Here is a 12145-nt window from a genome sequence, read left to right on the forward strand (position 1 = left end):
TGGCTCCGCCTTCTCGCGCGGCGCAGCCAATCAGAAGCCACCGCCGGCACGCTGGAGCGACGCCCCGCCCCCTTAGCGGCTCCCTTCGGGGCCGGCCCCGCCTCCCGGCTCGGCGCGCGGCGGCGCGGACCAATGAGAAGGGCGACTGCGCCGATGGGCCGGCAGAGCGGCCAATGGGAGCGCGGCGGGGGCGGGCGCGGGCGCGCGGGGCGGGCCGGGCGCCGAGCGGCGCCGCCATTTTGCTGGTCGGGAGCGGCGGCGGCGGAGCGGCGCGGACAGGTCGGGGCCTACCGGGGAGGGGCGGGGCCTACCGGGGAGGGGCGGGGCTTACCGGGGTGGGGAGGGGTTTACCGGGACTCCCGGCGCGGGCGGGGATTGGATAGAAGGGAGCGAGGGGGCGGGGTCCGGCGCTGGAGCCTGCTGGAGGGGGCGGGGCCTGGCGGGGATGACTGGGTGGGGCGGGGCTTTGCATGCTAATGAGGGGGCGGGGCCTGGCGGGGGTCCTCTTTGCTGCCTCGCCCACCTCTGGGGCAGGTCCCAGTGGCCCCCAGTTCATCCCAGTTCCCTCCCAGTGCCCCCCCCAGTTACTCTCTAGGGCCTCCCAGTACCGCCTCACGTCACTCCAGTCCATCCCAGTGCCTCCCAGTTGCCCCCCGATGCCTCCCAGTGCCCCACCAGTTCATCCCAGTCCCTTCCAGTGCCCCACAGTGATTCCCAGTTGCCCTCCCCAATGCCTCTCAGCGCCCCACCAGTTCATCCCAGTCCCTCCCAGCAGCCCATCAGGTCATCCCAGTCCCTCCCAGTTGCCCCCCCCAGTGCCTCCCAGTACCCCTGCAGGTCATCCAGTGCCCCCCAGTGCCTCCCAGTTGCCCCCCAATGCCTCCCAGTGCCCCACCAGTTCATCCCAGTCCCTCCCAGTGCCCCCTCAGATCATCCCGGTCCCTCCCAGTCCCTTCCAGTGCCCCGCAGTGATTCCCAGTTGCCCTCCCCAATGCCTCCCAGTGCCCCACCAGTTCATCCCAGTCCCTCCCAGCAGCCCATCAGGTCATCCCAGTCCCTCCCAGTGCCCCCCAGTGCCCCCCAGTGCCTCCCAGTTGCCCCCCCCAGTGCCTCCCAGTACCCCTGCAGCTCATCCAGTGCCCCCCAGTCCCTCCCAGTGCCTCCCAGTTGCCCCGCAATGCCTCCCAGTACCCCACCAGTTCATCCTAGTGCCTCCCAGTGCCCCCTCAGGTCATCCCAGTCACTCCCAGTGCCCTTCCACTCCATCCCAGTCCCTCCCAGTGCCCCCCAGTGCCTCCCAGTACCCCTGCAGGTCATCCAGTGCCCCCCAGTGCCTCCCAGTTGCCTCCCAGTACCCCCCCAGTTCATCCCAGTCCCTCCTAATCGTCTCCAATGCCCCCCCCCCCCCAGGTCATTCCAGTCGCTCCCAGTGCCTCCCAGTACTCCTCCAGTTCATCCCAGTCCCTCCCCAGCCTGTCCCAGTCCTCCCCAGTTCATCCCAGTCCCTTCCAGTGGCTCCCCCAGGTCATTTCAGTCCCTCCTGGTGCCTCCCAGTACCCCCCCAATTAATCCCAGCACCCTCCCAGTTGCTCCCCAGTACCTCCCAGTGCCCCCAGGCCATCCCAGTCCCTCCCAGCACCCCCCTGTTGCATCCAGTTTCCTCCCAGTCATCTCTAGTGCCTTCCCAGTTCATCCCAGTCTCTGCCAGTGCCCCCAGTTACCCCGCAATGTTTCCCAGTACCGCCACAGTTCATCCCAGTGTCACCCAGTCTTTCCTATTACCTTTCCAGTTCATCTCAGCCCCATCCCAGTTACACCCCAGTACCTCCCAGTGCCCCCCAGTTCACTCCGGTTCCCCCCCAGCTCATCCCAATCCCTCCCAGTGCTGCCCAGTTGCCCCCCAATACCTCCCAGTACCCCTCCCAGTTCCTCCCAGTAGCCCCCAGTTTCTCCCTACCCCCTCCCAGTCCCTCCCAGTCCCTCCCAGTCCCCCCAGTCACGCTGTCCCCCACAGGTGCCAGCACCATGGAGTACGAACGCAGGTAGGGGGGACCCCGAAACTGGGGACCGGGGGGGGGGGGAGGGGACATTTGGGGACCCCATGGGGGGAGGGGACATTTGGGGACCCCCCCGGGGGGGGACATTTGGGGACTCCATGGGGGGAGGGGACATTTAGGGACCCCCCCAGGGGGGGACATTTGGGGACCCCAAGGGGGGAGGGGACATTTGGGGACCCCCCCGGGGGGGGACATTGGGGGACCCCAAGGGGGGAGGGGACATTTGGGGACCCCCCCAGGAGGGGACATTTGGGGACCCCATGGGGGGAGGGGACATTTGGGGACCCCCCCGGGGGGGACATTTGGGGACCCCATGGGGGGAGGGGACATTTGGGGACCCCAAGGGGGGAGGGGACATTTAGGGACCCCCCCAGGAGGGAACATTTGGGGACCCCCCCGGGGGGGAACATTTGGGGACCCCAAGGGGGGAGGGGACATTGGGGACCCCTGGTGGGGTGGGGGTGGGGGTGGGGGACATTTAGGGGGACCCCCCTGACCCCCCTTCCCCCCATCCCGCAGGGGGGGCCGCGGGGACCGGACAGGGCGCTACGGGGGGGCCCCCGCCCCCCCGGAGGAAAGCTCCCGCGCCCAACGAGATCACGACTATCGCGACATGGATTATCGCGGCTACGGGGGCCCCCCCGAAGGGCCCCCCGCCCCGGAGACCCCCCCCCAGGTGGGTGCCGGATGCCTGGGTCCCCCCCCCGGACGCCTGCCCCCCCCCCCCCCCCCCCCCCCCATAAACCGGACTCCCCCCTTTCTCCCCTCCCCCCCCCCAGGCCTCCTACGAGGGCTCGGAGCCCCCCCGGAAGCGGGACCCCGCCCCGGCCCCCCCGGCGTTGCCCTTCGGTGCCGACGGTGACTACCGGGACCAGGATTACCGGCCGGAGGCGGCCGAGGAGGAGCCGCGCGCCAGCACCATCGTCATGCTCCGCATGCTGCCCCAGGCCGCCACCGAGAACGACGTGAGCCACGCCCCCTTTCCGGCGGGGGAGGGACGGGGGGGCAGGACACGCCCTCTCGCCTAAGCCCCGCCTCTTCCGAGCGGGGACGCTGGCCCTTTAAATCCCACCGCCCAGCCTCGGGGGGGGGGGAGCCTGGGAAGGATTGACCCCGCCTCCTCACCCTGGCCACGCCCCTTGGGTTGGCCACGCTCCCCGGGGTTGGCCACGCTCCCCGGGGTTGGCCACACCCACTCTGCGTGGCCACACCCCCTTAATTAAGCCCCGCCTCCCCGCAGTAGGTCGGAGACCCATTCACTCTGTCTCTACCAGGTCAAGGCTAGGGAGAAATGGCCACGCCCCCTTTGTCCTGACCACGCCCCCTTCGTCCTGACCATGCCCCCCTTTGTCCTGACCACGCCCCTCACGTTGGCCACACCCCCTCAGCTAAGCCCCGCCCTCTCAGGGGGGGACACCAGCCCTTTAAATCCCGCCCCCGTGAATTCAGTGCCTTGCACTGGAGGCGTAGCCACGCCCACTAGGGCTGGCCACGCCCCTTTGTCTTGGCCACGCCCACTCGGGCAGTGGCCCTTTACACCTGCGTTAGGGCACTGTAGGGAAGGCTGGCCACGCCCCTTCACGTAGACCACGCCCCTTTGCTCTGACCACGCCTCCTTAGCTGCCCCACCCCTTGACTGTCCCCGCCCCCTTGGGGGGTTGGCCACCTCCACTCTCACTCTCCTCCAATAGAGCGATGTGGGGAGGGCGTAGCCACGCCCCCTTGTGACCACACCCCCTCCCTTGGCCACACCCCTTCGGCACAGCCACACCTTTTCCGCTTGTTGCTCCGCCCTTTCCCGCACCCCATAGGTCAGGTGTTTCCCATGTGGCCACACCCCCTCTGCTTGACCACACCCCCTCCCCACCCAGCCACACCCCCCTTCCCCTCAGGCCACGCCCCCTCGGGGGTACCCTCCTCTTGGGTGCCGCCTCTCTCGCTCCCCTGGCTCCCCCCCCCCGAACGCCGGGGTCCCCTCCCTGGGTGCTCGGGTCCCCCCCGGGTGACATTTTGGGTGCTCTTGGGTGGGGGGCGAGCGCGTTTAGGGGCATCCCAGACACCCGCGTCCCCTCCCGGACCCCTGGGTCCCCCCCCCCCGGATCCCTGGGTGTGTCCGTGTCCTCCCCCCCCCCCCCCCCCCTCCCCGGCTGCCTGGGTGCCCCCCGGCACTGGGGTCCCCTCCCCGGCTGCCTGGGTGCTCCCCGGCTTCCTGGGTGCCACTGAAACGGGGTGTCACGCGTGTGTCCCCGTCCCCCCCCCCCCCCCCCCCCCCAGATCCGGGCGCAGCTGCAGGCGCAGGGGGTGCAGCCCCGCGAGGTGCGACTGATGCGCAACAAGTCCTCAGGTGAGCCCGGGCGCGTGGGTCCCCGTTAGGGTGGGGGGCACCCGGACGCTTGGGTCCCTTTTTGGGAGGGAGATTGGGGTCCCACCCTACTCGTGCCCCAGGGGCACCCTGGGGTGCTGCTCCCGTCCCCAGGGGTGCTGCACCAAACTTAGGGGGCAACCAGGGCTTCCGGTTCCGTCTCTAGGAGCACCCATGGGTGCTTCTGTCAGACTTGAGGGGCACCCCGGGGTGTTGGTCCCACACCCAGGGGCACCCAAGGGTGCCGGTTCTGGTCTCAGGGAGCACCCAGGGGTGCTGTGCCAAACGTAGGGGGCACCCAGGGGTGCCAGTCCCCACCCCAGGGGCACCCAGGGGTGCCAATCTCATCCCCAGGGGTGCTTGCGCCAGGTTTGGGGGGCACCCAGGGGTGCTGGTCCCATTTCCTGGCAGTACCCAAGGGTGCTGGGCCAAGTTTAGGGGGCACCCAGGGGTGTGGGTCCCATCCCCAAGAAGCACCCAGGGGTCCCAATTCTATCCCTAGGGGCACCCAGGGCTGCTGTGCCAGGCTTGGGGGGCACCCAGGGGTGCCCATCATCTCCCAAGGAGCACCCAGGGGTGCCCGTCCTCTCCCTAGGAGCACCCAAGGGTGCTCCTTCCATTTCTAGGGGCACCCAGGGGTGCCAGTCCCGTCCTTAGGGGCACACAGGGGTGCTTGTGCCGGGCTTGGGGGGCACCCAGGGGTGCCTGCCCCTCCCAAGGAGCACCCAGGGGTGCTGTGCCAGGCGTGGGGGGCACCCAGGGGTGCCCGTCATCTCCCCAGGGGCACCCAGGGGTGCCAGTCTTGTCCCTAGGGAGCACCCAGGGGTGCTGCGCCGGATTTAGGGGGCACCCAGGGGTGCCCGTCCCATCTCTAGGAGCACCCAGGGGTGCTGGTCCTGTTCCCCAGGGGCACCCAGGGGTGCCAGTCCCCTCCCCAGGAGCACCCAGGGGTGCTGACCCGTCCCCAGGGGCACCCAGGGGTGCCGGTTCTAGCTCTAGGAGCACCCAGGGGTGCTGGTCCTGTTTCCCGGGGGCACCCAGGGGTGCCCGTCCCCTCCCCAGGAGCACCCAGGGGTGCTGGTCCTAGCTCTAGGGGCACCCAGGGGTGCTGGTCCTGTTTTCTGGGGGCACCCAGGGGTGCCCATCCCCTTCCCAGGAGCACCCAGGGGTGCTGCACCATACCCAGGGGCACCCAGGGGTGCTGGACCCGCGTCGGGCAGCACCCGGGGGTGTTCGTCCCGTCCCCAGGAGCACCCAGGGGTGCTGCTCCCACACTTTGGGGGCACCCAGGGGTGCCCGGCGCAGACCCGAGGGGCACCCAGGGGTGCCAGACCCATAGCTGGGGGCACCCAGGGGTGCCCACCCCCTGTCTAGGAGCACCCAGGGGTGCTGACCCATAGCCAAGGAGCACCCAGGGGTGCCAGTCCTGTCCCCGGGGGCACCCAGGGGTGCCTGTCTCCTGCCCAAGGGGCACCCAGGGGTGCCAGTCCCTTCCCCAGGAGCACCCAGGGGTGCTAGTCCCATCCCCAGGGGCACCCAGGGGTGCCAATCCCATTGCTTGGGGGCACCCAGGGGTGCCTGTCTTCTGCCCAAGGGGCACCCAGGGGTGCCAGACCCGCGTCAAGCAGCACCCACGAGTGTTCGTCCTGTCCCCAGGAGCACCCAGGGGTGCTGGTCCTGCCCCCAGGAGCACCCAGGGGTGCTGTGCCCTACCCAGGGGGCACCCAGGGGTGCCCGTATTCTATCTAGGGGGTCCCGGAAACACCTATAGGAGCTCATAACCTGTTTCGGGGGTCCCAGAGGGGTTGCAGGAGCACCCATGGGTGCCCCTATGCAACCCAAGAGGTCCAAAAAGGGTCCCAGGAGCACCCATGGGTGCTCCTATACAACCCAAGAGGTCCAAGAGGGGTCCCAGGAGCACCCATGGGTGCCCGTACCCAACCCAGGGGATTCCAGGGGTGGCCATATCCAACCTAGGGACGTCCCAGGAGCACCCATGGGTGCCCCTATGCAACCCAAGAGGTCCAAGAAGGGTCCCAGGAGCACCCATGGGTGCCCATACCCAACCTAGGGACATCCCAGGAGCACCCATGGGTGCTCCTATGCAACCCAAGAGGTCCAAGAGGGGTCCCAGGAGCACCCATGGGTGCCCATACGCAACCCAGGGGATTCCAGGGGTGCCCATATCCAACCTAGGGACGTCCCAGGAGCACCCATGGGTGCTCCTATGCAACCCAAGAGGTCCAAGAAGGGTCCCAGGAGCACCCATGGGTGCCCGTACCCAACCCAGGGGATTCCAGGGGTGCCTATACCTAATTCACGGCAGTGTTAGGAGCACCCATGGGTGCCTTTATGCTACTTGGCATTCCCAGGAGACCGTATTGGTGCTCGTTCCAAACCCAAGGAGTCCCAGGGGTGTCCTAGGAGCACCCACGGGTGCCCGTCCCCACCCCAAAGGGTCCCAGAGGGGTCCCAAGAGCACCCCTGGGTGCCCATTTCCCACCCAGGGGATCCAAAGGGTGCCCATATCCACTGCCAGAGGGGTCCCAGGAGCACCTATAGGTGCCTGTACCTAATGCAGGAGGTTCCAAGGGTGCCCCTACCCCACCCACAGAAGTACCAGAAACACCCATGGGTGCCCATCCCCACCGAGAGGGTCCTGGGGGCACCTACACCCTCCGGGGATCCATGGGGACTTCCAGGAGCACCCATGGGTGCCCATCCTCACTCCAGGAGATTCCTGGGGGGTCCCAGGGGCACCTATGGGTACCCATTCCACACCTAAGGGGTCCCATGGGTGCCCATTCCCACCCCAGGGGGGTCCCAGGAACACCCATGGGTGCCCATTCCCACCTCAGGGGGGTCCCGAGAGCACCCAAGGGTGTCCGTACCGCACCCAAGGGGTCCCCTGGGTGCCCATGCCCAACCCAAGGGATCCAAAGGGTGCCCGTAGCCACCCCAAAAGGCCTGAGGGGGGTCCCAGGAGCACCCATGGGTGCCTATACCCAACCCAGGAGGTCCTGGGAGCATCCGTACCCTACCTGGGAGATCCCAGGAGCACCCATGGGTACCTGTGTCCTATCCAGGGGGTCCCAGGAGCACCCGTGGGTGCTCATCCCCACCCCAGGAGGGTCCCAGGAACACCCATGGGTGCCCATTCCCACCTCAGGGGGGTCCCAAGAGCACCCAAGGGTGTCCGTACCACACCTAAGGCGTCCCCTGGGTACCCATACCCATCCCAAAAGGTGCCAAGGGGGGTCCCAGGAGCACCCATGGGTGCTTATACCCAACCCAAAGGGTGCCCGTACCCACCCCAAAAGGCCCCAGGGGGGTCCCAGGAGCACCCATGGGTGCCCATACGTAACCCGAGGAATCCAAAGGGTGCCTGCACCCACCCCAAAAGGTGCTAGGGAGGGTCCCAGGAGCACCCATGGGTGCCTATACCCAACCTAGGAGGTCCGTGGGGTATCTGTATTCTGCTTGGGAGGTCCCAGGAGCACCCATGGGTGCTGGTCCCCACCCCAGGGGGGTCCCAGGAACACCTATGGGTGCCCATTCCCACCCCAGGGGGATCCCGAGAGCACCCAAGGGTGTCCATGTGACACCCAAGATGTCCACTGGGTGCCCATACCAACCTCAAAGGGTTCCAGAAGGGTGCCTGGAGCACCCATGGGTGTCTATACCCAACCCAAAGGGTGCCTGTACCCACCCCAAAAGGCCTCAGGGGGGTCCCAGGAGCACCCATGGGTGCCTATACGGAACTTAGGTGGTCCAGAGTGCATTCATACCCTACTCAGGAGGTCCCAGGAGCACCCATGGGTGCCTCTGCCTTACCTAGAGCACCCTAGGAGCACCCATGGGTGCCTGTGCCCTACCCAGGGCATCCCAGGAGCACCCATGGATGCTTGTCCCCACCCCAGGGGGGTTGCAGGAGCACCCATGGGTGCCCATTCGCACCTCAGGGGGGTCCCAAGAGCACCCAAGGGTGTCCATACCCCACCCAAGGGGTCCCTTGGGTGCCCTTTCCCAACCCAAGGGATCCAAAGGGTGCCCGTACCCACCCCCAAAAGGCCCCAGGGGGGTCTGAGGAGCACCCATGGGTGCCTGTGCCCTACCCAGGGTGTCCCAGGAGCACCTGCGGGTGCTTGTCCCCACCCCAGGGGGGATCCCAGGAGCACCCATGGGTGCCCATATCCAACCCAAGGGATCCAAAGGGTGCCCGTACCCACCCCAAAAGGCCCCAGGGGGGGTCCCAGGAGCACCCATGGGTGCCTATACCCCACCCAGAGGGTCCGAGGGGCACCTATACCCTACTTGGGAGGTCCCAGGAGCACCCATGGGTGCTCATTCCCACCCCAGGGAGGGTCCCAAAAACACCCATGGGTGGCCATCCCCACCCTGAGATGCCCCAGGGAGCCCTCAAATGCACCCATGGGTGCCTCTACCCAACCCTGGAGGTCCCAGGGGCATCCATACCCTACTTGGGAGGTCCCAGGAGCACCCATGGGTGCTCATCCCCACCCCGAGATACCCCAGGGAGGCCTCAAAGGCACCCATGGGTGCCAATACCCAATGCAGATGGTCCCGGGGGCATCCATACCCTACTTGGGAGGTCCCAGTAGCACCCATGGGTGCTCATCCCCACCCCAGGGAGGGTCCCAGGAGCACCCATGGGTGCCCATCCCCACCCCGAGATGCCCCAGGGAGCCCTCAAATGCACCCATGGGTGCCAATACCCAACCCTGGAGGTCCCAGGGGCATCCATACCCTTCTTGGGAGGTCCCAGTAGCACCCATGGGTGCTCATCCCCACCCCGAGATACCCCAGGGAGGCCTCAAAGGCACCCATGGGTGCCTCTACCCAACCCTGGAGGTCCCAGGGGTATCCATACCCTACTCGGGAGGTCCCAGTAGCACCCATGGGTGCTCATCCCCACCCCAGGGAGGGTCCCAGTAGCACCCATGGGTGCCCATCCCCACCCCGAGATGCCCCAGGGAGGCCTCCAACGCACCCATGGGTGCCTCTACCCAACCCTGGAGGTCTCAGGGGCATCCATACCCTACTTGGGAGGTCCCAGGAGCACCCATGGGTGCTCATCCCCACCCCGAGATACCCCAGGGAGGCCTCAAAGGCACCCATGGGTGCCTCTACCCAACCCAGGGGGTCCCAAGGGCATCCACACCCTATTTGGGAGATCCCAGGAGCACCCATGGGTGCCTCTACCCAACCCTGGAGGTCCCAGGGGTATCCATACCCTACTCGGGAGGTCCCAGTAGCACCCATGGGTGCTCATCCCCACCCCAGGGAGGGTCCCAGGAGCACCCATGGGTGCCCATCCCCACCCCGAGATGCCCCAGGGAGCCCTCAAAGGCACCCATGGGTGCCAATACCCAACCCTGTGGGTCTGGGGGGCATCCATACCCTACTCAGGAGATCCCAGTAGCACCCATGGGTGCTCATCCCACCCCAGGCAGGGTCCCAGGAGCACCCATGGGTGCCCATCCCCACCACGAGATGCCCCAGGGAGGCCTCAAAGGCACCCATGGGTGCCTCTACCCAACCCAGGGGGTCCCAAGGGCATCCACACCCTATTTGGGAGATCCCAGGAGCACCCATGGGTGCTCATCCCCACCCTACAGGGGGTCCCAGGAGCACCCATGGGTGCCCATCCCCACCCCGAGATGCCCCAGGGAGCCCTCAAAGGCACCCATGGGTGCCAACACCCAACCCTGTGGGTCTGGGGAGCATCCATACCCTTCTCAGGAGATCCCAGTAGCACCCATGGGTGCTCATCCCCACCCCAGGCAGGGTCCCAGGAGCACCCATGGGTGCCCATCCCCACCCCGAGATGCCCAAGGGAGCCCTCAAAGGCACCCATGTGTGCCAATACCCAACCCTGTGGGTCTGGCGGGCATCCACACCCTATTTGGGAGGTCCCAGTAGCACCCATGGGTGCCCATCCCCACCCCAGGGAGGGTCCCAAAAACACCCATGGGTGCCCACTCCACCCCGAGATGCTCCAGGGAGGCCTCCAACGCACCCATGGGTGCCAATACCCAACCCAGGGTGTCCAGAGGGTGTCCATACGCTACTTGAGAGGTCCTAGTAGCACCCATGGGTGCCCATCCCCACCACGAGATGCCCCAGGGAGGTCTCAAAGGCACCCATGGGTGCCAATACCCAATGCAGATGGTCCCGGGGGCATCCATAACCTACTTGGGAGGTCCCAGGAGCACCCATGGGTGCCTCTACCCAACCCTGGAGGTCCCAGGGGTATCCATACCCTACTCGTGAGGTCCCAGTAGCACCCATGGGTGCTCATCCCCACCCCAGGGAGGGTCCCAGGAGCACCCATGGGTGCCCATCCCCACCCTGAGATGCCCCAGGGAGGCCTCGAATGCACCCATGGGTGCCTCTACCCAACCCTGGAGGTCTCAGGGGCATCCATACCCTACTTGGGAGGTCCCAGTAGCACCCATGGGTGCTCATCCCCACCTCGAGATACCCCAGGGAGGCCTCAAAGGCACCCATGGGTGCCTCTACCCAACCCAGGGGGTCCCAAGGGCATCCACACCCTATTTGGGAGATCCCAAGAGCACCCATGGGTGCCTCTACCCAACCCTGGAGGTCCCAGGGGTATCCATACCCTACTCGGGAGGTCCCAGTAGCACCCATGGGTGCTCATCCCCACCCCAGGGAGGGTCCCAGGAGCACCCATGGGTGCCCATCCCCACCCCAAGATGCCCCAGGGAGCCCTCAAAGGCACCCATGGGTGCCAATACCCAACCCTGGAGGTCCCAGGGGTATCCATACCCTTCTCGGGAGATCCCAGTAGCACCCATGGGTGCTCATCCCCACCCTACAGGGGGTCCCAGGAGCACCCATGGGTGCCCATCCCCACCCTGAGATGCCCCAGGGAGGCCTCGAATGCACCCATGGGTGCCAATACCCAACCCTGGAGGTCCCAGGGGCATCCATACCCTACTCGGGAGGTCCCAGTAGCACCCATGGGTGCTCATCCCCACCCCAGGGAGGGTCCCAGGAGCACCCATGGGTGCCCATCCCCACCCCGAGATGCCCCAGGGAGCCCTCAAAGGCACCCATGGGTGCCAATACCCAACTCTGTGGGTCTGGGGGGCATCCACACCCTATTTCGGAGGTCCCAGGAGCACCCATGGGTGCTTTTTCCCACCCTACAGGGGGTCCCAGGAGCACCCATGGGTGCCCATCCCCACCCCGAGATACCCCAGGGAGCCCTCAAAGGCACCCATGGGTGCCAATACCCAACCCAGTAAATCCCAAGGGGCGCCTGGGGGGGGGTGGGGTGGGGCGGGGGAGGGGTGGGCGGGCCGGGGGCACCCATGGGTGCTCTCCCTGACCCCTCCCCCTCCCCCCCCCCCCGCCGGGTCCCCGCAGGTCAGAGCCGCGGCTTCGCCTTCGTGGAGTTTAACCACGTGCAGGACGCGGCGCGGTGGATGGACGCCAACCAGGTCGGGGGGGAGGGGCGGGGGCACCCGCCCGGGTGGGGGGCGGGGAGGGTGGGGGTGGGGGTGGGGGTGCGGGGGGAGGGGGGCACCCCCGGGGGGGGGGCGGGGGGTGGAATGGGCCGCGCCGGGGAGGGGGCGGCGGCGGCGGCGGCGGGGACCCCTGCTTGTTCCGCGTGGCCGTGGGAGCCTCGTGCGAGAGCCTCGTGCGAGAGCCTCGTGCGAGACCGTTTGTGCGAGAG

The 12145-nt window shown here is 67.4% G+C and overlaps 1 protein-coding gene across 1 annotated transcript; it reads left to right on the plus strand.

The window, feature by feature from the left end:
* Nucleotides 1–173: 173 nt before the first annotated feature.
* LOC142403389 (RNA-binding protein 10-like) lies at nucleotides 174–11941 on the plus strand (the record flags this gene model as incomplete). The annotated part of the gene is made up of 6 exons (XM_075489625.1): nucleotides 174–279; nucleotides 2015–2042; nucleotides 2577–2733; nucleotides 2837–3022; nucleotides 4332–4401; nucleotides 11836–11941. Coding segments are annotated over exons 1-6 (653 nt in total), but the record flags the coding sequence as incomplete, so codon positions are not given.
* Nucleotides 11942–12145: the final 204 nt, after the last annotated feature.

This window comes from Mycteria americana, unplaced genomic scaffold, assembly GCF_035582795.1.
Source record: "Mycteria americana isolate JAX WOST 10 ecotype Jacksonville Zoo and Gardens unplaced genomic scaffold, USCA_MyAme_1.0 Scaffold_237, whole genome shotgun sequence".
NCBI classification, from domain to species: Eukaryota; Metazoa; Chordata; class Aves; order Ciconiiformes; family Ciconiidae; genus Mycteria; species Mycteria americana.